Below are 27,934 nucleotides of genomic sequence, written 5' to 3' on the forward strand. Positions count from 1 at the left end.
CCTAAATATGACATTGCTTTATAATCACTTAGCAAATGTGAAACATGTAGGATATATTTTTTGAGAGAATGCTTCACTCTTAGTCCAGAAAAAAAATGTTCTTTTCTTTTTTGGAACAGCTTGAATAAGACACAATTTGTATACCATAAAGTTCATATATTTTAACTGCACAATTCAATGAATTTTATTGTATGTAAAGAGTTTTACAAACACTACCATATTCTGGAATATTTTCATCTCTCCACAAAGAGATTTCATACTCCAATCATTCCCCATTCCTACTCACAGTCCTATAAAAATACTAATCTACTTTCTCTCTCTCTCTCTATATATATATATATGTATATATATATATATATATTTGCCTTTTTTGGACATTTTATATAAATGGAATAATACAATTTGTGTTCTTTTGTGTCTGACTTCTTTCACTAAGCATACTGTTTTTGAGGTTCATCCATGTTTTAGTATGCACAAATACTTTGTTCTTTTTTATTACCAAATATCATTCCATCCTATAGATATTCAAATATTGTTTATCTAGTTGATGAACAAATATCCTTTATCTAGTTGATGAACATTTGGATTGTTTCTAGGTTTTAGTTATTTTAAATAATATCGCTGCAAATATTCCCATGTTTATTTGTATGGACCAACATTTTGCTGGGTCATACAGTAACTCAATATTTAACATTTTAAGAAACTACTAAATTGTTTTCCAAAGTGGCAGAACCCTTTCCTTTCTCACAGCAATGTATTAGAGTTCCATTTCTTCCATATTCTTGTTAGATAACAAGAACACTTTTTAATTATAGCTATCCTAGTTGGTAAGAAATGGCATCTTATTGTGGGTTTTTAAAAAAATATTTTATTTATTCATTTGAGAGAGAGAAAGAGAGAATGAGCAGGGGCATCTGGGCAGAGGAAGAGGGAGAAGAAGACTCCTTGCTAAGTGAGGAGCCTGACACAGGGCTGGATACCAGGGCCTTGAGATCGAGACCTGAGCTGAAGGAGACCTTTATTCTGGTGCCCCTTATTCAGGTTTCAATTCGCATTTCCTGGATAATGATGCAGCATCTTTTCAAGTGCTTATTGGCCATTTGTATATCTTCTTTGGAGAGATATCTATTCAAATCTTTTACCCATATTTAATTGGGTTATTTGTCTTGTCCAAATTCATCTTTTCTCATGTGGATAGCAAATTGTTCCAGAACTAGTTTCTGAAAAGGCTGCTTCTTTCCTGTTAAATCTTCTTAATAACTTTGTTGAAAAATAATTGGCCACAATGTAAGGGCTTACTTTTGGGCTTTCAGTTCTATTCCATTGATCTTTTCGTCTACCCTTATGCCAGAACATACTGTCTTTGTTATTGTAGCTTTATAATAAGCTTCAAAATTTAGCATTATGAGTCCTTCCAATTTGATCATCTTTTTAAATATTGTTTTGGCTATTCTGGGCTCCTTAATTTCCATGTGAATCTTGGGTTTAGCTGTTCAATTTCTGTTAAAAAAAAAAAAACTAGGATTTTGATAATTGTGTTTAACCTATAGACAATTTGGTGAGTATTGCCATCTTAAAAAAATTCAATGTTTCAATCCATAGCTATAAGGTATCTTTCCATTTAGTTAGCTCTTCTTTAATTTCTTCTGATATTTTATAATTTTCCATGAGCATGACTTGCACTCCTTTTATTCAATTTTTCCTAAGTGTTTTGTTCTTCTGGATGCTATTGTAAATGGAATTGTTATCCTAACTTATTTTTAGATTTTCATTGCTAGTGAATGTCCCTTTCTTTTGATCTACATTGTCATGTTTCAGATGTTCCATACTGGTTTTACTGTTTCTCTCTCAAAGTGAACTCTATCCATGGCATTTGTTAACACAGTGAGTGCAAAGCCTTTTTCCCAACAGCCTGAACTCCTATTTATGACCATATCCCTATTTCAGCAGTGCAGAAGGCAAATTGTTTGCCTGACATAAGAAAGACAGTAACCATATGTGAAATAATTATTTTTAAATGATGCTATAAAACCCCCAGTCCAGTTTCTGCTGGCAAGCATACATGATAAAGAGGGATTTGACACATGGCTAAGGGACAGAAACATTTAAACTCCATAGTTTTTAATTAATACACATGGATATCAAAAAGAAAAAAAAATATTTAGAGGAAGAGGTAAGAGCCCTGTTCTGGATGCCTCTAAAAAGAGCACATCCTTGGTGCTAGGGGTGGTAGATGATGAAGGGAATGTTATTTGGGAAAACTTCCTCCTCTGGTTTCCTGCCTGTGAATGGAGCTGAAGCATTCCAACTGAGGGTTTCTCCTCCCCTCTTTCCATATTCTGCATCTGGGGAGAGTAACTGGGCTGTCTTTCTTCAGCTGCACTCTCTTCTTTCTCTCGAAAGTGCTTTGGCTACTGAGAGCATAAATCCTTCCATGTCTGCTGGGGCTGCCTCACATGGAAGCTGCTATGGGGCAAGGCGAGGGGGAATGTAAATCAGCATAATTCTACAGTTCAAGCCAAAAGCCAGTAAGAAAGATAATATTTTGCCCTCTATGCTTACTCTGTTTCATTTTGAATCTTTTTAATTAGTTATTGATAAATAACTCTGTTTTCTGGCAGTCCCCTCAGAAATTCCAACAAAAATAACAATAATGATAATAATAGCTAATATTTATCAAATACTCCTGGTATGTTTAACATTTACAGATTAATGAAATATTTGAAATATTTCTATTTCATAAAGATCGCTATGATCTATCACACATGGGGAAAAATTTTAAAGCACCCAGAGGTTAAGCAACTTATTCACAGTAACTAAACTAGTAAATACCAGAGCCGGGATATCAATTCAAGCAGTTTAGCTCAGCACCTGTACTGTTAGCCACTGCTTATATACCTATATGTGCAATTCTTAGTTTGCCAATAAGGAAACTGAGACACAGAGAAGTTAAGTAATTTGCCCAGGTTTGCCCAGGAAAGAAATGCTGGAGCTAATAATGAAACTAACAGCTCCCACTCAACCTCTGAGTTCTGGTAGGTTTAGATCTTGAGGTTCTGAGTCCCAGAATAGATGGTGGGAGAGGCAAACCATTAAAAGGGTGATGCAGAGAAAGAAAGGCTCACAGACATTCTGTGTAGATTTACCCAAAGGAAGGTTACTGAGTGAGGATTCTCTCACCCAAGGCTCTGATGCAATGATCCTATTTATGTGGCCTCAATGCTACATACTTTCACATTCTTAAAGTGAAATTTCACCTGTGATGAAAGACCAGTTTAAGTGAAGTTTTGTTGTTGCATTTGTGAGTAACCAAGGATAACATTTGGAAATGATTTAGTTTTTCATCAATGTTTGCTTCTGACCTTGAGATAGGATGACTGGACAACTGCCTTGGTTGCACCAGAGTATTTAAGGATCCTCAAAGGTAAGAGGTGCATTGGGGTTATTGGCAGACGTGTACCTCCAAGCCCAAGGAGATTAAGCAAGACAATACTTGCTAACGAACCCTGCTTACTATTGAAAAGTAGTTAGGTGCTCTTTACTTTAACTATTTGTGTCTCTTGGCAGAGCCAAATAAACATTTTCTGTTTTGGAAATCACCCAGAAATTGAAATGTCAAAGCAAAAGGATGAGAAGGGAGGCATTATTCAGAGTGAATTCCCTCCTTTTAAAATGTGTATGTGTTGGGTATGTGAAAATATATGACAGCAAATGTGCAATTCTAAATGAAGCGCAATTCTAACAAAATTCTGTGGAATGGTTGCTGTAGAATTTGATCAAAGATCTATGGCTATTTTTGAGGAACTAAATGTTATTTTTGTTTCCAACCTTTTATCTGTTGTTTGACATATACTGTGAAATGTTTCTTTTATGAGTAGAAAATGTTTAAGAAGATGCTATGTCATCCATTTCTTTCAGTCAGGACATTCTGTGGCTTCTCCTTTTCTTCCTCTGTAGTGATAAGTTACTAACTTGCCCTCTCCCAAATCATTTTGAAGAATACAGCTAAGGCAAAGAAACATTTCATTTTTGGAAAAAGCTGGCTTGGCACTGAGATCACAGGGGCTACTCAAGTTTCATTAAGATAATGAAAGAACAGTATTTTTCCTGAAATTAGATTTTAGAAATACCTTTTCTGGTGTTTTTGTGTTCTTCATCATGCCTTATGGTCATGCAATCCTTATTTTCAAGTAACTCAATGTGCTTTGCAAACATTTCATTACTCTTACCTGGGTTGTGGTACTGAATTACATGTGCCATGGAAAAATGGAAAAACTTTAAGTTATAAGAATAGTTGTTTCTTTCTACAAACCAACTTCATCATATTCCATTTTCATTTTCTTGTTTATAAGGAGAGTCATTCAGTCTCAATGTAGTTTCAACCTCTGTGATAAATCAACCATCAAACAATCCACTAGCATGGAAATGAGAACATGACACCCAGATGTCCACTCCTCCATATTAAATCACTTTGTGGTTGGCTGTTTTCTTCTTTAAATTATGAGATCCTTGTGGGAAAAGATGACATTTTGTATGTCCTATTTTGGGTCTGTGTGGGGCTTTGGGGAATCACCTGGTAGATTAGAAGGGGCTGCACATAGTAGGTATAAACTTCTGCTGTTTTATGGAACTTTACATTTAATTTTGTAAATTAAACTTTAACAGCAATTGGTCAAATTTGGAACAAAAGTAAGCTTTTGTTAAGTTATAGTAATTATCACAGTTATATGTGATTATTGAATATAGTATTTTACTATGTATGATATGTATATAAGAATATGTAACAAGGCACAATAGATAAATTGTTCCCCCCCCCCCAAAAGTTTCTAATATATTTAGAAGAACAAACTCTGAATACAAAGTGACACAGAAATAATTGATAAAATTGTACTAACAAATGAAAAGTTCAGATCCAATTACATATATGTTTTAATACATGGAAAATATTTTATACATATACACACACACATATACTAAAGAGCCTAAATGATGTAGAAGGGGTTCAGCAAACTTTTCTGTAAAGATCTTCTGATCAGTGGGACTGAATGTACATGGAATATATAAAGGCTTTTTATTTATTCATTTAATTCATGAACACCTACTCTATATTAGCCTGTCCTAGGTGCTAGGTAAAGAAAATTAAGGAAAACAAAGTCCTTCACCTGAATTATGGTGTATTGCTGATGATAGATGTGCAAACAAGAAATTATGTTATTATGAGCACAGTTCTGAGAATAAAAAGGAAGGTCACTTAGGCCAGGATGCTCAGCTAGCACTATGGAAAGATCCTTTGGTCTGTTGTGGTTAAAAGTGGTTTGTAGGGCAGCCCCTGTGGCGCAGCGGTTTGGCGCCGCCTGCAGCCCAGGGTGTGATCCTGGTGACCCTGTATCAAGTCCCACGTCGGGCTCTCTGCATGGAACCTGCTTCTCCCTCTGCCTGTGTCTCTGCCTCTCTCTCTCTCTGCATCTCTATGAATAAATAAATAAATAATCTTTAAAATATTAAAAAAAAAGGATTAAAAAAAGTGGTTTGTAGAGCTTATGAGGAGTTGGGGAATTGGGGATAAACCAGATACAGAGAAACTAATTAGAAGGTCCTTGCTGTTCTTCAGGCAGTTGATGAAGCTTGTCTGATGTTAGACAGTAACAGTAAAACCAAAAATTGCACAGATCCACTACAGACAAAGAAATAGCCTATTGACTCCTACCCTGATACAATGAAAATGTTGATAACCAAAGTAAAGCTTGGTTCTTCCTCACCATAGATCCCAGAGGGTGGACTCATAACCTTGAAGACCCTTTCTGTGAGCTTCTGAAAGTGTGAGAATAAATTACTCCTTTAAATACACACAAACAGGTCCTGTTACGTGCAGGCATTCTTTGTTTCTGGTAATAAAAATGCCACATTGGACACAATTCCAGACCTCCATAAATCTTTTGAGGGAGGAAGCACTATGAAAAAAATTATCTCACATAAAATAATTAGCCTGTCAAATTTAAGAAAAATCAATACAAGAACGCAGAGTTTGAAGTAACCAATTCTAATAGGGAAGAGGTTTGGGGATGGAGGTATAGCTACCAAGAGGTCTACATCTATATTGGTACTTAACAGGTCATCAGAGAGAAATGAATCCAAGCATGAGGCAGAGGTGAACAGGAGTCTTGGTGCATGGATGATGAGAAAAACTTTCCAGAATTCCTGTTAATTCCAGAGTGTAGTTCTGAAGTAATAATTAGATACTTCTCTATCTCATTTACCATTCAGAGTAAATAATAATTTACTGCCCATATTTAGGTCCACTGAAACTAGAAGGAGGTTTTATACCAATATTATGGTTATAGTTTACTTTAAAAATTTTGGGGTTTCTCATGTTTCAGTTCAGGTATAAAATGTATACAATGAGGTGCATATAGGGCACAGATCATTAGTCTATTGCTTAATGATTTTTTACATATGTATACACCCTTAATGCAGTCAGTCCCATTCAGATAGAGAAAATCTCCAACACCCTGCAAGTTTTCTCATTCTTGTTGGGATCAATACTACTCCAGCCTGACCGCAAGGGGGAGAAGGTTTATTACCATACATTAGCTTTGCCAATTTTTGAACTCTCTAGAAGTGGAACCAGAGAAGTAGTGTGTACTCTCTTATGTCTGGTTTATTTCACTCAACATAACATTTGTGGAATTCATCAATGTTTTTATGTATATTTCTTGTTTTGTAGTATTCTATTATTGGAATATTGCATAATTTTAATTTTATTTACCCACTCTCCTTTGGGCATATAGATATTTTTGAATAATGTTGTCATAAACACTTAAACATTTCCCCTGGGCAATTTGTGTTAAATACTGCGGCATAGTCACTGTGATGACTATGTATATGTATTAATTAGTGTCAGGCAATCTACATATTAGGTGCTGTCAATTGCTGTAATCAAGGATTCACATCTTTGGCATTGTCACTTATCCTTTTTAATCAGAACAGCTCCATTTTAGAAGCAGCTACTTCTGAAGTACATGTACTGCATTATTTAAGGCACTCAACAATTGAATTTTTGATACAGGGATTTACAGCTGAAATTAGTTAGTGGTTTGCTAATTCGCATAATGAATGTTAGAAATGGGATCTCATTGATGAAAACAGTGAAAATAAAGATAAGAAGATTAGCTCAAACATTTTAGACACACTCTCCACATTAATTGAGCAGGATATATGCACCTAGCAAACCTGGTAGTTTAGGTGCTTGAGAAGGGTGCTAGAGACTTTGATTCTGAAAGAATTCTTTCTCCATCTATTGGCATGGAGGATTTTGGTTGGCTCACAGTAATTATAAGCTGCCTTTCAGTGCATAGAATTTTGCATCTAGAATATAGTTATATTTGCCTCAACTATTCGTGCAAGATCAGATCAGTATCCAAAAAGAGAGAGAGAAAAATGGGCATTTATCAAACTGACAGAACAGGTTATGTAACTATTTTGTTCCTTCTTCTAAAGAATATTCATTCCATAAATGTTGGTATGTGGTAAAATTTGTTCTGAAATTTGCTTTCATTATAACCTGCTGAGGTGTTTGTGGGAAGTAGCTAATGTCACCTTCCCCTAATTTTCCATAACCCTGATTCACCAAAAGCTCCTTAAAATTGTGCATGACCAACCTGTTTTGAGTAGTACAGTATTTTTGAATTGCATTTAATTCTCTACTCTTTCAGGGATAGGAAGATACAGGGCAGAGTGGAGTTTCAGTAGTTTGATCTCTTCTTGATTTTGGGCTCTCCAAGTGTTTTATTTAGTCAGTGAGATGTTGGAAAACCTTATGAATGCACAAGAAGAATCATGCCCCAGACAGCCCAATGGTCCCGAGAGAGAGCAATAAGGAGCAGAACCCTCTTAGTAATATCAACCTGAGGCAAAATCTCCCCGATGACCTACAGATTTATGAGGGTAAATGATTTTAAGTAACTGAGTTTTGTTCTTGTCATTTTATGGAGTCAGAAGTCAGAATTATTAAGGTATAATATCGTTGCAGTAAGTAAATTCATCCTTTTGAAGTGTAGTGTTTATGGATTTTGAAAAAATACACACAGTCACATAATCACCATCACAATCAACATATAGAACACTTCTATCACCACTGAAAGCTCTCTCATCCCCCTTTTAGACAATCACTTCCCTTCACTCTCAGTACCTGGCAACTATTGATTGGTTTTCTGTCTCTTGCGGTTTTGACTTTTCCAAACTGCCACTGCCATGACGTATATAATATGAGGATTTTTGGGGAGGCTTTTTTACATTTGGTGCAATGCATTGGAGATTTATCTGTATTGTTGCAAATATTGATGATGTGTTCTTTTGAGTTTCTGAGTAGGATTCTGTTGTATGCATTTATGAGTTTGTTTTTCCACGTAGCAGTTGATAGATATTTGAAGTATTTCCATTTTTTGGAATGTTAAGAATAAAACCAGTTAGAAATATTTACACGCATGTTCTTGGGAGGACATACAATTTTATTTCTTTTGAGTAATATCTGGGAGCAGAATTACTGAGTTGTTTGTTAAGTGTATGTTTAACTTTATAGGAAAACTCCCAAACTGGTTTCCCTAGTGATGGTACCATTTTACATTCTACCAAAATGTATGAAATTTCAGTTACTCTATACCTTCAGCAATTTTTGGTACTTCCATGTTTGGAGTTTTTTGACTGTTTTGTTTTGGTTTATTTAGCCATTGCTATAGATGTGAAGAGGTATGTCACTATGGTTTCAGTTTGGATTTCTCTAATTATTGATGTTGCACTTCTTTTCATATATTCATTTGCCATCTACTTTTAAAGTTTTAATCTTCTTCGGTGAAATATTAAAATCTTTTGCCTATTTTTAAATTGGGTTGTTTGTTTCCTTCTTCAGTTCTGTGAGTTCTTTATATATTCCAAATACCAGTTCTTTATCAGATACATGTTTTTCAAATATGGGCCAAAAGAAGAAACAGGAAGAGGCGACACTGGGGGGAGAAACTAAGAATATGATTACTGATTGGCAACTTACATCTCAGAATACATCAACATGTGGGAATCATTGATCGGCTGTCCTCTTGGAGCTACCTACAGCATGATGGAAGGGTCCACATTTCATCCTCTTGATTACCTTTCATTCAACTTTAAAAACGTTAGCAGTGCAGAGCAGCTTGACACACTGAACTGCAGATGATCACAAGGTTCAATTTTCATGTATGTTAAATGACACTTAGCAACTGCTCTCTTGACAGCTATTGCTTTAAAGAGATGGCTTTCTCTAACATCATTTTTTCACCTGTTGCTTAGCAACACTGCTTATTTCACTAGCAAGGTACCTATGATGCATATTGACCTGAACAGAAACACATCCTCAAACAATAGAAGACACAAAGGGGGAGACTGTTCTGGTTTCCTAGTTTAGTTTCAGGGCTAGCACACGGCCCTTACTGTTAATGATATTAATGTACAAGTTAACCATTTTGTTTCACTTTTGATAACATGTTTTGTTTGTATTGATGCTGATTATTTTGCTCAAGCAGCTATATGCCAGCATTTAAATTTCTTATGAAGAGCCTTTCTTCAAGCCGATTTTCAAACAGGAAAATAATCTATTATTTAAAGTATGTTGAAATAGTTTGGCTTTACTTGAAAACTCCTCTAATTGTAATCAAAATATTAGGAAAGAGTGTCATAAGATTGTGTCTGTGCACTTGAAAAATTGAACATACTAACTTGAAATGATATGACATATTCAATAACATTTTGGAAAAATGTGGCGCTGTGCACTTCTGGCTACATACCTTACAGCCATTCCTCCCATCCTCAGGATTTCTTTCTTGTTTACGTACCTCCCAATAGAGCAGCTAAAAATATTGAATAGTCACCTTGCTAGCTTCCATTGAAGTAGGATTTCAGAATGTGATTCAGTCTTGGCCACTGGGATCTGAGGGAGAAGTATGACTCAGTCTCTCAGATAGTTTCTTCCTTAAAATAAACACAGGAGGAAAACATCCTCTGTCCTTAGACATTGTTACTTTATGCCCTTCCAGAAAATGTGGCAACCATCTTGCAGCTATAAAGTGATAAGCCTAAACAGTATCAGTGAAAACAAAAAAGTTTAAGTGACTCAAATAGAGTTCAGACACTTTATTCATCTAATGAGCATGAGGAAGCATCTGAAGAGTGGCTGACTTCACAAGTCAAAGTGGGATTATAGTTTTATGGGCTGAGAAGAAGAGGGTCTGGTGGATTTGGTCAGGTAGCAGTATTCACTGGACTGATTGGAGATTCTCAGTCTCCCTCTCACCTTCTTCTTTAATGCCTCTTGCTTGAGATCATTGGTGAATTCCAAGAAGGATGCTTTTGAGAGCTGCTTTTATAAGTTATTATAATTATTGTTACATATTATTATCAGTTAACCTTCAGCAGAGGGAGGGAAGTAACTAAATATATAAAGACTGAAAGAAGAAAAGAGGTAGGAGACAAGGAGAAAAGAGAGGAGAGGGAAACTGAGTTTGCTCTACTATGTCTTCTACTTTAATCCTCTTACAAGATCAAGCCAATATACCAAAAATGGTGAAGCAGAACAATGAGTCCTCATTATATTGCATAACAACTGGACCAATCAATACTGGAGCCAGAAAGAGACTGAAAAGGGACTAGCCTCACTGAGGATAATTTCCCTATCTGAAACTTACCTGATTTGAGATGCTAATTACATCTACAAAGTCCCTTCTCAAAGCAACTAGATTCCTGTTTGATTGAATAAATGGAAAAAGATGAGGGTATGTCAGGGGCTAGGAATCTTGAGGGTGATCTTATAATTCTGCCTAAAGCAGTAAAGTCTTATAAGAAATTTTAGTATACTATATAGCAACTTAGGTGTTCAGGATATATTTTTATTATATATATTTATTATGAAAGTTTTTGCAAAACAGTCATATACTCCTACTTAGACCTACAATTAACAATTATTATATCAACATCTATCATTTATATAAATGATAAAACATTTGTTTTGTCATATCTATCTTTCCCTTTATCTATCCATTAATTCATTTTATATTTTTAATGCATTTCAAAAGAACTTGAAGGCAACATATCCCCTAAATATTCCAGTATGTAAATTGTTAATTAGAATTCAATATTTGCTAAGGATTTCTTTTGATGTATAAAATTTGCATACAATGAAATACACAAACCTTAACTGTTCTATGTGTTAAGGATTTTTTTCTAATTCCCCTCCCCCAACTTTATGGAGGTATCATTTATATATAATTTAGCAGTTTAAGTGTATAGTTTGAAGAGTTTTGACAAATATACAAACTCATGTAAGCCTCACCACAACTAAGATATAGTACATTACATCATCCCAAAAAGGTTCCTCTTGTTCTTTTGCAGTTAATCCTTTCCCCTCAACCTGGCTCCAGGCAATCAGTCAAAAAAAAAAAAAAATGTTTTAACCAGGCAGCCCAGGTGGCTCAGTGGTTTAGCACCAACCTTCAGCCCAGGGCATGATCCTGGAGACCTGGGATTGAGTCCCATGTTGGGCTGCCTGCATGGAGGCTGCTTCTCCCTCTGCCTGTGTCTCTTCCTCTCTCTCTCTCTCTCTCTGTGTGTGTGTGTGTGTGTGTGTCTTTCATGAATAAATAGAGCAAATCTTTTTAAAAAAATGTTTTAACCAAAATGAATAACAAATAAGTAGTTATATAGCAAAGATAATAAAAGTCCATAAACAAATAAGATTAAAAATATTAACAATGAAAATAAAAAGACAGGCCAATCAAAATGAAGAAAAATGGAAATATATGAAATTTACAAGAAGCATCTAATTAAATGGCTAAAAGATATTTAATCTTCTTAGTAGTCTGGGAAATAAAAGTCCAAACAAAAATAAAATGTTCCTTTTTTTACCAATCACAATGTAAGGACATAAAATTAGTTGTATTTCTAATGTTGAGAAGGTGGGGAAATGGTAAAATGTGAATTGTTATAGACCTTTGATAAAAATAATCTGGTGATAGCCAATAAAATCAAATCTACTGGCTAAAATGGCCTAATGTTTCCCTCAGCTTGATTGAACTTTTGACAGATTTCTTCCTGTCTCCTGGCCCCTGATCTCCTTTTCACTGTGGCCCTTATAGAATCCAGATGTCCTAACCACTGAGGGCCCTATTCTCTTAGAGTATTTAATTTGGAAAGCTTGTAACTGTAAATCTTTCTCTGCCCCTTTGAGGTGTAAATTTTTTCAAAAGTCTTTTGTCAGTTTTACAACCCAGGGCTATCTTTCTCAAGGATCTAGGAGCCATCCTTTTGAAATGTACTCATCTGGGAAGATAGTACCCTTTCCCCCTAATCTCTGTGGATGGTAGGAATGTAATATCAGTGGCTGCCTTCCTTCAAGTTGTAAAGTTATCTCCTGTCATGAAGATATGAGGACTGTGTACTTTTCCTTTGGTTAAAGCTAATGAGCAAACATAGATGGCTTGTGATTTCTGTAGTCCCATCCCAGCTCTTAAACACTCCTTTTGTTTCAGCAGAATTGAGTGGACTTAAGTTGTGTTCTCTCTCCCCTATTGCAATAGCTTTGAATAAAGTTTTCAGTGTCTGATTAGCTTTGTCTGGTGCAATTTTTGTTTTAACACCACATATACCCTTCAATCTGGCAATCCCACTGCTGGAAATCTATCCCTTAAAAACAAAAGCATGGAATTTAATTAACACTGGTTATCTTGGAATGACTGTAAGAGGATGATAGAAAGTAAAGAAAAAGTTATTTATAGAATCATGTCTCTACTGAAAGAGCATATATAATATGGTCCTCTTTATATAAACTTGTATATATATGTATATATACACATTCATAAAGAGATACTGAAAAAAATGTTAAAAATAAATTAAATAAGCATTAAAATTAAACAAAATAATGAAATATACCTTGACATCCTCCCATGGGTTTAAATGATTGTTCCCTGCTTTTGTTTTTAAAGTGTTGTTTACTATAATTTATCATAGGGATTTTCTTATTGAATAATATTAATTAATGTGTCTGTTTCCCTCACTAGCACACAACACCCTTCTAAACAGAGTGTGTCATTTATTTAATTATCTCAAGCACTTAAAACAGTGTATACAATCTGTTAAATGGTCAAAAGATGATTGGATTTGAATAAAGTTGATACCAAAATAATTTTAGGAAGACATATGAGGACACAAACAGAATAAGGAAATGGATCTTTAGAAAGTTGTGGAATTGGAGAATTTTTCAACATATTAAAGTTGCCTGTACTATAAGGCATAATAATACATCTTAGTTTAACAAACTTCACATTTGGTTGTGTGTGCCCTACTGTTCATTGTTCAAGAGATATCCAGGTGAATAAATTCAGGCCCCTACTCTTGGGGACTTAATGGTCTCATGGGTATGCAAACATTGATGAAGTAGTATACAGCTTAATGAGCACAACATTAGAAGTAGCGATTGAGATATTACAAGGTTAAAATGAAATATCTCATGTCAAAACACTTTACAGGATTTACAGAATTCTATGTGTTCTAGACTTTTAACAGTATTAAATTCATTTATATAGATTTCTAATCTCCTCTGTTAAAATATAAACCGGACTAGCCAGTCACAATGTCTTAATTCTGATTTCTCTTCAGTGACATGCAATTCCTTGCTGCAGTGGGCATTCCAAAAATCTGTTAACTGAAGGCACAGATGAATGCATTAGCAAATGAATGAATGATTGTTGTTCAATCAGCAGTGGCTTTCAAACACTAATGTATACCAGGTAAGCCTGCAGAGATTTTGATTTAGTTTATCGGGTAGTAAGGGCCAGGAAATTTATGGTTGGCACTTAAGTTAATTCTAATGTATCTGGTGTGCAGGTCATCTACTGAGAAATTCTAGCAAAGGCTGTAAGGTTTTTGTTGCACTTAATTATCTTGTCTGATTTTGAAAAGCAAAGATAATCAGGACTTAACATTGTGCTCTAGCTCTTCCACTCCTTTTCTCCAATTGTAGTTCCTCAATTGGGCACATCTACAAGATATGCTGGTGGGCTCTATAAATCATATGTAGCACATATTCTGAACATTAGTAAAAAATTGATTCAATAACCTTCTAGATTATCAAAGACCTCAAAGGCTCAAACCATATTATAATGTAGGTTCTGGCACCACAGGTAAAAGTTACCTTATGTTTTACTGAGAGGAATGTAGGTTTTGACAGTTTGTATTAGCTAGCTACCATTTCTGGACTTCAGCTTTTCTGGTTCTTGTTAAATAAAGGCTACCTAGCTTGGTTTTGCCATCTCACCATTCAATATGGAGATTTGAGCTTCTTTTTTACCTACTTACTTAGGCTGTATACTACAAAGTTAATGGGAGCAGTCTGCCAGCTTCACACTGGGGTCCTTTGAAGAAACAAGCTAATTTGAACTTCACTTTTTTTTTCAAGTGTTTGTTTAAATTCCAGATAGTTAATATACAGTGTAATATTAGTTTCAGGTGTAGAAACTTCCATACACTTCATACAACCCTGTATGCTAATCACAAGTGCCATTCTTAATCCCCAATACCCATTTAACCCGTCCCTTTTCCCACCTCCCCTCCAGCAACCCTCACTTTGCTCTCTATAGCTATGAATCTGTTTCCTGGTTTGCCTTTCTTCCCCCCTACACACTATGTTTGTTTGTTTTCTTTCTTGAATTATACATATGTGTAAAATCATATCATATTTTTCTCTGACTTATTTGCTCAACTTTATACTCTCTAGATCCATTCACATTGTTACAAAAGACATGATTTCATTCTTTTTCATGCCTGAGTAATATTCCATCTTCTTTATCCATTCTTCAGTCAAGAGACATTTGGGCTTTTTCCATAATTTGGCTATTGTTGTTAATGCTTCTATATTCATCAGGAGGCGTGTATCACTTTGAATTAATATTTTTGTTTCCTTTGGGTAAATACCTAGTAGTGCAATTGCTGGGTCATAGGGTAGTTCTATTTTTAATTTTTTGAGTTACTCTTTTCCAGAGTGGCTGTACCAGTTTGCATTTCCACCAACAGTGTAAGAGATTTCCCCTTCCTGCACATCCTTCTCAACATCTGTTGTTTCCTGCATTGTTAATTTCAGACATTTTGACATGTATGAGGTTATATCTTATTGTAGTTTTGGTTTTTATTTCCCTAGTGGGAGTGATATTGAGCATTTTTGAATGTGTTTGTTGCCATCTGTATATCTCCTTTAGGAAAATGTCTGTTCATGTCTTTTGCCCATTTCTAACTGGATTGATTTTTGGGGCTGAGTTTGGTAAGTTCTTTATAGATCTTAGATACTGGCCCTTTATCAGATGTATCATTTGCAAATATCTTCTCCATTCTGTAGTTTTCCATTCCTTTAGTTTTTGTTGATTGTTTCCTTCACTGTGAAAAAATTTTATTTGGGTGAAGTCCCAATAGTTGATTTTTGCTTTTGTTGCCCTTGCCTCAGGAGATATATCTAGTAAGAAGTTGGTATGGCTAATGTCAAAGAAGTTATTGCCTGTGTTCCCCTCTAGAATTTTTATGGTTTCAGATCTCACATTTAGGTCATTAACCCATTTTGAATTTATTTTTGTGTTGTAAAAAAATAGCCCAGCTTCATTCTTCTGTATGTTACTGTTCAGTTTTTCCAGCACCATTTATTGAGGAGACTGTTTTTTTCCCCCATTGGATATTCTTTCCTGTTTTGTCAAAGATTAATTGACCGTTTAGTTTTGGGTGTATTTCCAAGTTTTGTATTCTGTTCCATTGATCTATGTGTCTATTTTTGTGCCAGTACCATACTGTTTTTATGACTACAGCTTTGTAATATAACTTGAGGTCTGTAATCGTGATGCCTTCACCTTTGCTTTTTTTTCTTCCCCCCCAAAGGTTGCTTTGGCTATTCAGAGTCATTTGTGGTTCCTTACAAATTTTAAGATTGCTTGTTCTAGCTCTGTAAAAAATACTGGTGGCATTTTGATAGAGATTGCATTAAATGTGTAGATTGCTTTGGGTAATATAGACATTTTAACGATATTTGTTCTAATCTATGAGCATGGAATATTTTTACATTTCTTTGTGTCATCTTCAATTTTCATCTGTATTTTATGGTTTTTCAGAGTACAGATCTTTTATGTATTTTTTTTATTATTAAAGATTTTATTTATTTACTCATGATAGATACAGAGAGAGAGAGGCAGAGACATAGGGAGAGGGAGAAGCAGACTTTCTGTGGGGAGCCCAATGCGGGACTCAATTCCAGGACCCTGGGATAACGACCTGAGCCGAGGGCATGTATTCAACCACTGAGCCACCTAGGTGCCCTGATCTTTTATGTCTTTGGCTAGGTTTATTCCTATGTATCTCATTGTTTTTGGTGTAATTGTAAATGAGGTTGATTATTTAATTTATCTTTCTGCATCTTCATTATTGGTGTATAGAAATGCCAAGGATTTCTGTTCATTGATTTTGTATCCTGAGACTTTGTTAAATTCGTGTACCAGTTCTAGCAATTTTTTGTGTGAAGTCTTTTGTGTTTACTATCTGTAGTATCATGTCATCTACAAATAGTGAAAGTTTGACTTCTTCTTTGCCAATTTGGGTGCCTTTTATTTCTTTGTGTTGTCTGATTGCTGTGGCTAGGACTTCTAGCACTATGCTAAAAAACAGTGGTGAAAGTGGACATCTCTGTCTTGTTCTTGACCACAGAGGAAAAACTCTGTTTTTCCCCCATTGAAGATGATATCAGCTGTGGGTTTTTCAAATATGGTCTTTATTATGTTGAGGTATGTTCCCTCTAACCCTATCTTCTTGAAGGTTTTTACTATTTTTTTTTAATCATGCTGCATTTTGTCAAATGCTTTTTCTGCATCTATTGAAAGGATCATATGGTTCTTTTCTTTTATTAATGTGGTGTATTGCATTGATTGATTTGCAAATACTGAACCACCTCTGCAGCCCAGGAATAAATCCCACCTGATCATGGTGAATAATTCTTTTATTGTAGTGTTGGATTTAAGGTGCTAGGACCTTGTTGAGAATTTTTACATCCATGTTCATCAGGGATATTAGCCTGTAGTTCTTAGTGTAGTCTTTGTTCAGTTTTGGTATTAGGGTAATTCTGGCCTCATAGAATGAATTTGGAAGTTTTCCTTCCTTTCCTTTTTTTTTTTTTTTTTTTGGAAATAGTTTGAGAAGAATACATATTAACTGTTGTTTAAATGTTTGGCATATTCACCTGTGAAGCCATCTGGCCATAGACATTTGTTTGTTAGGAGATTTTTGATTACTGATTCCATTTCATTGCTGGTTATCAGTCTGTTCAAGTTTTCTATTTCTTCTCATTTCAGTTTTGGTAGTTTATGTCTCTAGGAATTTATCCATTTCTTCCAGATCGTTCCATTTGTTGGCATATAGTTTCTCATAAGATTTTTTTTTATAATTGTTTGTATTTCTGTGGCATTGGTTGTTATTTCTCCTCTCTCATTTGTGATTTTATTTATTTGGCTCTTTTTTTCATTTTTTAAAAAAAGATTTTATTTTTAAGTAATCTTCGTACTCAACATGGGGCTCGAACCCTGAGATTAAAAGTCCTATGCTCCACCAACTGAGCCAACCAGACACTCCTCTCTTTTCTTTTTGATAAGTCTGGCTAAGGGTTTATCAATTTTTATTAATTTTTTTTAAAACCAGCTCCCAGTTTCATTATCTGTTCTATTGCTTTATTTTGTTTTAGTGCCTATATCATTTATTCCTGCCCTAATCTTTAGTATTTTCCTTTTACTGGCTTTAGGCTTTATTTGTTGTTCTTTTACTAGCTCCTTCAGGTGTAATATTAAGTTATTTACTTGACATTTCTCTTGCTTCTTAAGATAGGCCTGTATTGTTATGTACTTCCTTCTTATATCCAATTTTGCTGCATACCGAAGGTTTTGGGCTGCTATGTTTTCATTTTTTCCTATGTATTTTAAAAATTTCTTCTTTGATTTTCTAGTTGACCTATCCATTTTTTAGTAGCATTCTGTGTAACCTCCAGGAATTTGTGGTCTTTCTCAATTATTTCTTATGGTTGACTTCAAGTTTTATAGGAGTGTGACCAGAAAAGTTGCATGGTATGATTTCATTCTTTTTGTACTTGTGTGAAGTCTAATTTGTGACCTAGTATGTGATCTATTCTGGAGAATGTCCCATGTGCCCTTGAAAAGAATGTGTATTCTGCTTCTTTATGATGAATGTTCTGAATATATGTGTTAAGTCCATCTGGTCCAGTGTGTCATTCAAAGCCATTGCTTTCTTGTTGAATTTCTGCTTAGGTAATCTGTCCATTGCTGTAAACGGGGTGTTATAGTCCTCTCCTATTATCGTATTATTATCAGTGAGTATCTTTATGTGGTTATTAATTACTTTATATATTGGGTCCTCTCAAGTCAGGGGCATAAATATTCATAATTGTTAGATATTCATGTTGGATAGTCCCCTACTTCATCTCTTATTACACTCTGGTTTAAATTCTAGTTTGTTTAATATAAGTATTGCTACTCTGGCTTTCTTTTGACATCAATTTACGTGATTACATAAATGTTTCTCCATCCTCTCACTTTCATTCTGCAAGTGTCTTTAAATTTAAGATTCAAATGAATCTATCATAGGTTGAACTCTACTTTTTATATCCTCCTGGAAACAGGAGAAAAATCTCAGCCTAAAGTCCAAAAGAAGAAGCTCTCACTAAATATCTGGAATCCCAAAGACCCCATTATGTCAGGGAATATCAATAATGAATACTCCCCATCCACACCCCCACTTCTAAGAGACTGCTAGGTAAATCAGCTGTCTTTCTAAAATATTTTTTAAGTTTTAAATTTTTTTAATTAAAAACATTTTTAGGGGGATGCCTAGGGCTCAATGATTGAGCCTCTGCCTATGGCTCAGGGCGTGATCCTGGGGTCCAGGATCCTGGACTCCTTGTGGGAAGCCTGCTCCCCCCTCTACCTCTACCTCTGTCTCTGACTCTTTCTCTGTCTCTCATAAATGGATAAATAAAATCTTAAAAAAAAAAACAACACCTTTTTTTTTTTTTGGTATATCAACTCTCTTTGAACCTTACATATATGCTTAGCAAAGGTGAAACAAAAACTATTGAGAATATGAAACATAAATCAATCCTCACATTAATTTGCAGTCCAGATTCTCTCCTTAATGTTTTTCAGAATCCCAGGTTAAAAATTTAGAGTAGGCTGGAAGTTACTTTGACCATGGTCTTGCTAGAAGAAAAATCAATTGTTCTCCAAAGGAATCAACCTTAATTTCAGAACATCAGATTTTTCCCACGGACCAATATGAGAGGCATATTGAGTCATTTTTGTTCACTTTGGATAAATCAAGCATCGAATGGCATTGAAGTTCAATCTTATGAGAAACATTTTTCTTCCACTTGAATAAATGATGATGATTATGTGTAATCTCAGTTCATTTTACATCATGACACCCAAAGTAACCATTAACTAAATGAAAAAAAAAAAAAAAAAAGAGCTTCCCTAGCAATGGATATTACAAATAAATAGGAAAAGATATCATGGACTTAACTCTCATGTAAGCACCACACATATTAGGTAAACATTACATATTAAGGACCTCACATCTACAAATTAAAATATCTGCTGGAAAACCATGAAATAATTTGATGATCCAAGTTAAATTACTGATAACAATGAGATGCCATTTTATTATATAATAGAGATATTTTGTATGTGGTTTGTTTTGCTTTGCCACTGGCTATTGTTACTTATTATTTACTCTTTAGTCTTCAGGCTTCACTCTATGAGTATAATTGGCTCATAAAATAAAATTTTGAATGATGCTTCTAGTTTGTGTTCCTTCACACAAACTCATCCAATTTATACTAAATATTAATAATTTGAATTTTTCCTTAAAAAGTTAATTGTTTATCAAAAGTGACTGTTTTTATTTTTCATTGATAGGAAGCCTTCAATTCTTCTAATTATTGTAGACAAAACTTCATATTTTTCAGCTTTCTGGACTAGAGCAAAAGAATCATTGATCAAATACAATCTAGATTTAAGATATTGTCATCTTTACTACATTCAACTTTTCCCACTGTTTGTAAAAAAAAGAAAAGCCCTCACAATCTCAGATTTACTTGTGCTTATACAAATTCATATTTTTTATTTGTAATAAGGCTGTTTGATATTGCTTCTGAAATTCTTTTTTTAAGGATTTTTATTTATTTATTTGAGAGAGTGAGCAAGAGAGAGAGAGAGAGAGAGAGAGAGAGAGAGAAGGAGCAGGGGGTGGGGCAAAAGGAAAAGGAGAAGCAGACTCCCTGCGGAGCAGGGAGCCTGATGTGGCGTGGGGCTCAATCCTGGGTTAGGAACTAGCATAATTTGAAGACCACACTTTGAAAAACACTGGTCTATGACTTTTTTTAAAGCAAGCCCCACCCCCAGGATGGAGCCCAACATGGGGCTTGAACTCATAATCCTGAGACCAAGACCCAAGCTGAGATCAAGAGTCAGATGCCAAACTGATTGAGCCACCTAGGCACCCCTGGTCTATGATTTTTATGTTAGATTTCCATTTGTGAATTTCTACTGCATAATCCATTTACTTTATTCATACTTAGATAATGTATGATTATCAAATGTTTGTGGCATTTATGACATTTAAAAGCAAATTGAGGGGATCCCTGGGTGGCTCAGCAGTTTGGCACCTGTCTTTGGCCTAGGGCGTGATCCTGGAGTCCTGGGATCAAGTCCCACATCAGGCTTCCTGCATGGAGTCTGCTTCTCCCTCTGCCTGTGTCTATGCCTCTCTCTCTCTGTGTCTCTCATGAATAAATAAATAAAATCTTTTTTAAAAAAAGGAAATTGAGCAAGTACATATCTAATAAAGAAGAGATTCATTGGAATTTTTTATAATTTTCCATATTTACTGAGGCTGCAAACGGACATCTGACAGCGATCTGACAACCCAAATAGACAGGGTAGGGATTTATTTTCAGACAAAAAAATTTAAGTTTTGAACCTGAATGTCATTAGATAGGATCACACTCTCTTGTTCTGCTATGTGTTTATCTACTCCCCATATCCAGCTTGGATTCTCCATGATGCATATTACTACTGGTCCTTAAAGTCAGAATCTGAAATTCCTGGTTTCTACTACATGTATATGTTATGTGTGAGTGTCAAAGTCTGGGATATACTATTGAGAAAGAGAGAGAGAGAGAGAGAGAGAGAGAGAGAGAATGTGTGTGTGTGTGTGTGTGTGTGTGTGTGTGTGTGTGTAGGGCTGGGGGAGAGAGAAAGAGAAATTTTGAGAAAGAGAGATACAGAATAAGGGCAGAAATCATATAAGTGCCCACATCTGTTAGCCACCACACTCTGGAGGAAAATATCTGCTTTATCTGTCATTTTGAAGTTTAACACAGAGTTGCAAAAGTTCTGAGCTACCTTTAAACAGTGTTTTTGTTGTTTCTTATTTCTACCCATACATTGAGAAAGCAAGATGATGCAGTATGAATATAGACTGGCGAGGGCACATAGCAATGGAGCTTTGTGAATATGAGCACTATTTAACCTCCTTTAATTCTTCATCTTGCTGTTGAAGGTAAGGAGAATCTGATATTTAAGGTAGCCTGTTAATGCAAGGGAGAACAACGAAAGTTTTAGTAAAGCATGACAATGGTTTTTGCTTTAAAAATTGGTGATAGGCAAAGCTGGTGTTCAAGACTGCAGTAAGCTCTAGTAGTGTAATCTAGAAAGCAACAGACATACAAGGAAAAGTTAAAATGATCCATTACCAAAATTATAAAAAGAGAAACTAGCTTCCAAAGTCCATAACTAGTTTTCTGTCCAGACTTTGGTACAATATGTGATGGCAGGGCCAAAGGATTTACGCAAAGGCGTGCATAAGGTAAATAGGGCTCTATTATCAAATTCCTAATACTGGCATGAAACCAATACTCCTCTACTGTAATATAAATAATACTACTTCTTTTCCATTTAGGTTATTTAGTCATACTTCTGGTATTCTTCAACATTGCTATCATATATGAACCTATCACCAAAACTATGTACATCTGTTCATTAATGACTTCACATGCACCTCAGTTCACATTGTTCATTTCTATTCTCAAATTCTATCCATGGTAGAGCAGTTAATTATCTATCCACACTCTAGGTTCAAGTTATGTGACTCCAAAAGCATTCACCTCCACTCTACTATAGTAGCTTATGCTCATAGACACACTCTCGACCTTGTCATCACTAACAACTAATCTGTATTTGAAAAGTGAAAAACTAACCTTTTATTTTTAGCCATATCACTTTCTTATTCCAATTTGACTCCAACAAGTCCTATGATCTTTACTCCTCTATTGCCTTCTCAACACTTAGGTCCTGGACTCTTATTCTATCTAGCCTGGACCACACAGCCCACCAACCACTCCAACCAACGTAGTGCCAGTGCCCCGAGGGTCCTTGTCTCCTAGCTATTAGCACCACGCTCTAACCAACTGAGCTAACCGGCCAGTTGATCTTTGCCTCCTAGCTAAATCTCAACCTTCGAATCTGCCTGTTTTCTTCTACCCAAGCTTTCAAACAATACTTGAGAAAGATCAAGACTGGAAATGCTACAAATGACCTATTTCCCATTTAAGCTCACCTTTGTCTTTAGTATTGCTTTACAGTATGTTTATGTGTCTCTAAGAAGTTACTTCTGTAGTTTCTTAGAAAAATGTTTCAGTTATTCACTATTCTCTGCAATTCCCTAATTCCAACATTTTGTCACTCTAATATATCCAAGATGAATACATATCATTACTCTACAGTTACGAAACTATCCTAAAAAAGGGATATTTGGACATGTGGTATTTTCTCCAAGGTCTTTCATGCCAGCAAATCTGTAGTTTTCATAAGGAAATACTTTTTGAATGTAGATAGGGAATTAGCCATTATTTCCCTCATCTGAGATTTCCCCAGAGAAGACTAACCTGTTTAGTCCTTTGGTATATTGAAGATTCAATTACATCCTTACTCCAGAGAAATGTTTGTTTATTAAAGCATCTTAGGGCCTACCAGACCAAGTAGCTCGCAGTTAACAATGTGTTATTGTCTTACTTTGCCTTCTATTAATTATTTCTTATATATTCACTGTGCAAAGAGGGAGCCAATTTTCATCTATCACTTTAATAGCCACAGTGTGTAAGTACTCAGAATAAAAGATAACAAAATTAATCATACTTCCTTTCCTTGTTTGGGATTTACTTTTGCAGCAAGAAAGAGAAACTTATTAAGCAAACTTAAATAAAAGTAAAATTTTGTTTTTATTGGACACAGACCTACAAAGGACTCAACTGTAAGAAGTTTAGTCAGACATCAGGGGAAGTAAATTAACCAGATGACAATTCCCTCCAGTGTTTTTTTTTTTTTTTTTTTTTTTCTTTCTTGGGGCTACTGGTTATCTCTGCTAAATAATCTGTTTCTGTTTCTAAGAAACAGAATGATATGTATAATAGTATCATTTAGGTAAATTAAAGATACATGAACATAAAGTAGCAGCAGTCATTTTCCAAGAACATAATCACATAAAAAGATGAATATTTTCAAAAATTAAGATGATTATCTCTAGTGGTAAGAAGATTAAGCATGAAAAAAATGGAAATAGAAGAAAATAAAATAATCAGGCAAGAGAGGGAACTTTTCCTACCTAAAGATTAATATATGCCATAAACTGAGGAGTATAATGAACTCAATTCTCCATTTGATGCCCAAATCAGCTAATGAACCAAAGTAGAAAAACAAAGAAGTGGAGGTATGACTTACATATGTAATTAAGCTATTTCCAGGATATTCATAAAACATATATATTTAGAGGCTTGCTTTGAGGCTCCTATGATGCATTTAAGTGATCTATTTTTCCCATTTCTTTTTCATTCTGAGATGGAGAAATGTCTTCTAAGCTTTTCTGTTAATCCATGTTATTCTTAGCTAATTCCTTTGCCTTTGTCCTTTCTTTCTCATGTTTGTCAGTTCTATTAAATCCTTCGAGTAAATACAGCTGGTTCAATTAATCACCATATTTGGAATTTGAAGCACCTGTAACACTGCAACTTCTAAATTTTTAAATATATTTGCCTCAAGGATTTTAGATAAAACTATTGTAGACCTATAACTTCTCAATGAATTGAATCCTTTATCATATGTAGTACATTTTTTATACCTATCTTGTCTTAGGACTAATATAGCTACTCTGGATTTATTTCACAATATATGCCATTTTCTATTCCTTCAATCTTTCAAAAAAATTTTTAACTGTGTCTTTGTAAAGAAGATAGATCAGGATTTTTTAATACCCAATCTGAAAATTTTATGTCACTTAACTGGTTAAAAATTTCTACGTCATTTAACTGGTTAAAGTCTATTTACACATATTGTAATTTTAATCTTACTAATATTTCAATTACTAATTATATTTAATTTATAAATAACTAAGATGCTATCATTTTATGTTATCATGGATTTACCAAATGATTATTAATTTATTTAATCAAAGTTAAGGGAACCAGTGGGAGCTGTTAGGGCATTCAGGCTCTAGCACAGGTGGGCATCACCCCAACCCTGGGCCTGAAGGGGTTTGGGAAGGAAAAGCTTTTGTCAGAGACAAGTTGAAAAAGGAAAAATCCTTAGAAAGATAATAGTTATAAAGGGAGGTAGCCACTTCCAAATCCAAGGGAGGTAGCCACTTCCAAATTTTTTTTTTTTTTTTTTTTTTTTTTGCTTTTTGTTTTTGTTAACCTTGAGTGGATTGTGAAAACTATAAGAAGGGAGGAGGAAACTCAGAATAGATATGTTTTAGTAAAGATCAAGTCTGCTGGGATTTCTTCCCATACTGTCAGTGGGTGTTTAAATTTTCATACAGCCTTCAAAATCTACTCAGTAAAGTTGACATCCCTGTTTACTCACTCCTGCCGACCCCTTGCTAGAAACCACCTGAACTTTATTTACAAGGTCTCTGCCACACACATTCTGCCTTCCTTGAAAGTGCAAGCGATGACCTGCCTGTGGGTCCCTTGTGTTCGCACAGTGGATTTTGTGGTCAGTGGCCTGGGCATGAATAACAGTTGGACAACACTGCAGAGTTGATCACTGGGTTTCACAGCTAATGAGCTTTTTCATGGGAAAGCTTTTGATCTCCTTGCAGAACGTTGCTCATCTTTCCATTGGGTAAACTTTCCCATTTTACAGATGAGATTGAGCAGGTGTACAGGTATGCGTGTTTAGTGTCATATTGGACGTTCCTAGTTAGTTGGTAAGAAGAGTGCCAGCTGCTCAACAAGTCATTCTGCTCCTTGTCTTGGTTGTGGTTTTGATGCTTATAAGAGCATTGATCAGTCCAGCTAATGGTCAGAACTCCTCCTTCAGAATAAGGGCTGTGGGCATAAGTACCGCATAGACTTTTTTTGTTGCTGTTGTTAATGAATCTCAACCCAGATTTCCAGTAACAATTTTATGCAAGAGTGGGCTGCTTTTGGATTAAGCATTAAGAGGAGCCTTTACAGTTTAAGAATTCAGGAGCCCACACCTTCTGGGCCAGTGTCGGGGTCTCTGCCAATCTCCTAAGAGGACTAGGTTCAGGCCTGTAGCTCTCTGCCCCCTCTGAGATCACCTCCAGGGCACATCGCTTCCAGGAGACCCCCAGAAGGAGGGTTCCTGTCCAAGAGGGTGGGGCGCCCACCTCGGGGGCAGAGTGCATTCAGGGCCTTCTCTCTCGGGACCTCCGAATCAGCAAGCAGCTCTGTGGGAACTCCCGTCAGCACCCCTGCACGTTTCATGCTGACTCCTTCTCCATCTGTTAAGGCAAACCCCAGGTCGGGCGAGCATTTCCTGTTGGAGCGGCGGCGGCGTGCAGCCACCCATGTGCATCCCGGGGCGCGCGGGCCGGGCAAAACCAAGCTGCCAAGCAGGAGGCTGGGGAGAAGGCGGAGGCTTCGACTCCGAGCCGCAGCGGCTTCAGGTCGAGAAGCCCACAGCTTGCTGAGGGGTCGCATTGTCTCCAGATCAGGCCGGGCAGGAAGGAACACCCTTGAAGACCGTTATGCTATTTTCTGTTTTGTTTTTGAAATCTATCTCTGGGAAGACAGCATTTACCCTCCAGTTCCAGGACAGGAGAGCCCTCTGAGGTGGGCAGGAAAGAAATTCGAAGAGATCCCAATCGCACACATTAAAGCATCCTACAACAACACGCAGATCCAGGTGGTCTCTGCCGCTAACCAGCCCCTTGCCCGCACTTCCTGTGGCACGGAGGGATTCCGGAACGCCAAGAAGGGCACGGGCATTGCTGCACAAACAGCAGGCATAGCCGCCGCTGTGAAAGCCACGGGGAAGGGCGTGACCCACATCCGAGTGGTGGTGAAGGGCCTGGGGCCAGGGCGCTTGTCTGCCATCAAAGGACTGACCATGGGGGGCCTGGAGGTGATCTCCATCACAGACAACACTCCCATCCCGCACAATGGCTGCCGCCCCAGGAAGGCTCGGAGGCTGTGATGGAAAGGAAGCCTGCCCCTGAACCTGCCCTCCAGTCCTACCTCCAGCTGGACCTCGTAGAAGGCACCCTGTCCGACCTGTCTCCAGTGGAGGGCTTGCTAGAGACCTCTCAGGGAGAAAGGGGGAGCCTTGCCCCCTAGCGTGGTGGCCTTTCTTGTTCCTCCAACTGGAGACCAGTGTCCAGAAGGGACTCGAGAGGAGCTCCAGGACAGCTGCCACTTAGACTCCATAGCCAATAAATGCTGCCTCTGCTCTGCAAAAATAAAAATATCTCTGCCACCTGAAAAAAAAAAAAAAAAAAAACACACACACAACAGTAAGAAGAGCCAGAGGAAAAACACCCTGACATTTTTCTTTTCCTCCTTGCTCCTATAATAGTCTAGTTCTTAAATTCCAGCTTCCTAGCACCACAGTGGCAAAAGGCAGAGAGCCAGAGAAAGGGGAAGGGAGAGGAAGAGACAGCTCAAAATCACAACTGACTTCAAGTTTCGACTTGTTCAGGGATCCTTGGGTGGTTCAGTGGTTTGACACCTGCCTTCAGCCCAGGGCCTGATCCTGGAGTCCCGGGATCGAGTCCCACATTGGGCTCCCTGCATGGAGCCTGCTTCTCCCTCTGCCTGTGTCTGCCTCTCTCTTTGTGTCTCTCATGAATAAATAAATAAAATCTTTAAAAATTTTTTTGACTTGTTCTCCTAATTGAATAATCTCTTATTTTGCTAAATTTCAGCTTGACAGGCTGCATATTATAAGAAAGTTCAGATCTCTGGATGCCTGGGACTCAATTGGTTGAGCATCTGCCTTTGGCTCAGGTCATGATCCCAGGGTCCTGGGAGCAAGCCCAGCATCTAGGGCTCCCTGCTCAGTGAGGAGTCTGCTTCTCCCTCTCCCTCTGCAACAGCCCCTGCTTGTGCTAGAGCTCCCTCCCTATCTCTGTCAAATGGATAAATCAATCTTTTTTTTTTTTTAAGGAAAGTTCGGATATCAAAGCATGATTTGAAAAAAGAGGGAAAATTGAGATATTCTGCTGTTCTGAAAAATTGGGGGATGAGAATGAAAAAAGGGATGAGGAAGAAAGAAAAAGAAGAGAGACACATTGAACACTAAGACTGTTCTGGCATCAAATGTTTGTTGAGGTGGCTACATTTTATTTAATGTCAGGAGGAGAGGGCTAGCTGCAGAGATAAACTTTATTTCCAGGAATGAGGAAACTAGCCATCAAGGAATTGGAGGGAAGAGCATTTTGGGCAGAGAAAACAGCAAATGCAAAGCCTGAGGTTGCGATGTGCTTGAGGTCTTCAAGAAACAACGTGTAGGTCAGTAAATCTGGAGTT

At 36.5% G+C, this 27,934-nt stretch overlaps 1 protein-coding gene and 2 long non-coding RNA genes across 5 annotated transcripts in view; 2 read left to right on the forward strand and 1 right to left on the reverse strand.

Annotated features, from left to right (window-relative positions):
- Positions 1-27,934, forward strand: part of LOC140599892 (uncharacterized) — a 93,287-nt gene that overhangs the window by 31,396 nt on the left and 33,957 nt on the right. Inside the window, exon 2 of the long non-coding RNA XR_012002906.1 lies at positions 13,675-13,805. This is a non-coding gene — a long non-coding RNA (uncharacterized lncRNA). The remainder of the gene's footprint in view (positions 1-13,674; positions 13,806-27,934) is intronic.
- LOC140599891 (uncharacterized) overlaps positions 1-27,934 on the reverse strand; it is a 378,363-nt gene that overhangs the window by 16,870 nt on the left and 333,559 nt on the right. Inside the window, exon 1 of one of the 3 annotated variants that reach the window (XR_012002905.1) lies at positions 9,897-9,983. The exons of the other annotated variants lie outside the window; for them this stretch is intronic. This is a non-coding gene — a long non-coding RNA (uncharacterized lncRNA). Of the gene's footprint in view, positions 1-9,896; positions 9,984-27,934 lie in introns of those variants that run through there. 3 annotated transcript variants of the gene reach the window in all.
- On the forward strand, positions 25,110-26,737 carry LOC140600046 (small ribosomal subunit protein uS11m-like). The gene is made up of 3 exons (XM_072767874.1): positions 25,110-25,179; positions 25,917-26,073; positions 26,201-26,737. The coding sequence occupies exons 1-3, from the start codon at positions 25,110-25,112 to the stop codon at positions 26,601-26,603; spliced, it is 630 nt and encodes a 209-aa protein (XP_072623975.1). The 3' UTR covers positions 26,604-26,737.

The sequence above is a fragment of the Vulpes vulpes genome, chromosome 8, assembly GCF_048418805.1.
Source record: "Vulpes vulpes isolate BD-2025 chromosome 8, VulVul3, whole genome shotgun sequence".
Lineage (NCBI taxonomy): Eukaryota > Metazoa > Chordata > Mammalia > Carnivora > Canidae > Vulpes > Vulpes vulpes.

What these genes read in the sequence shown, in the direction of transcription:
- LOC140600046 (XM_072767874.1), top strand. Translation starts at nt 25,110, where the DNA reads ATGACCTGCCTGTGGGTCCCTTGTGTTCGCACAGTGGATTTTGTGGTC. An exon ending in TGGCCTGGGCATGAATAACA is followed by an intron (nt 25,180 to 25,916) that starts GTTGGACAACAC and finishes CCATCTGTTAAG; the next exon opens with GCAAACCCCAGGTCGGGCGA. An exon ending in CCGAGCCGCAGCGGCTTCAG is followed by an intron (nt 26,074 to 26,200) that starts GTCGAGAAGCCC and finishes CTGGGAAGACAG; the next exon opens with CATTTACCCTCCAGTTCCAG.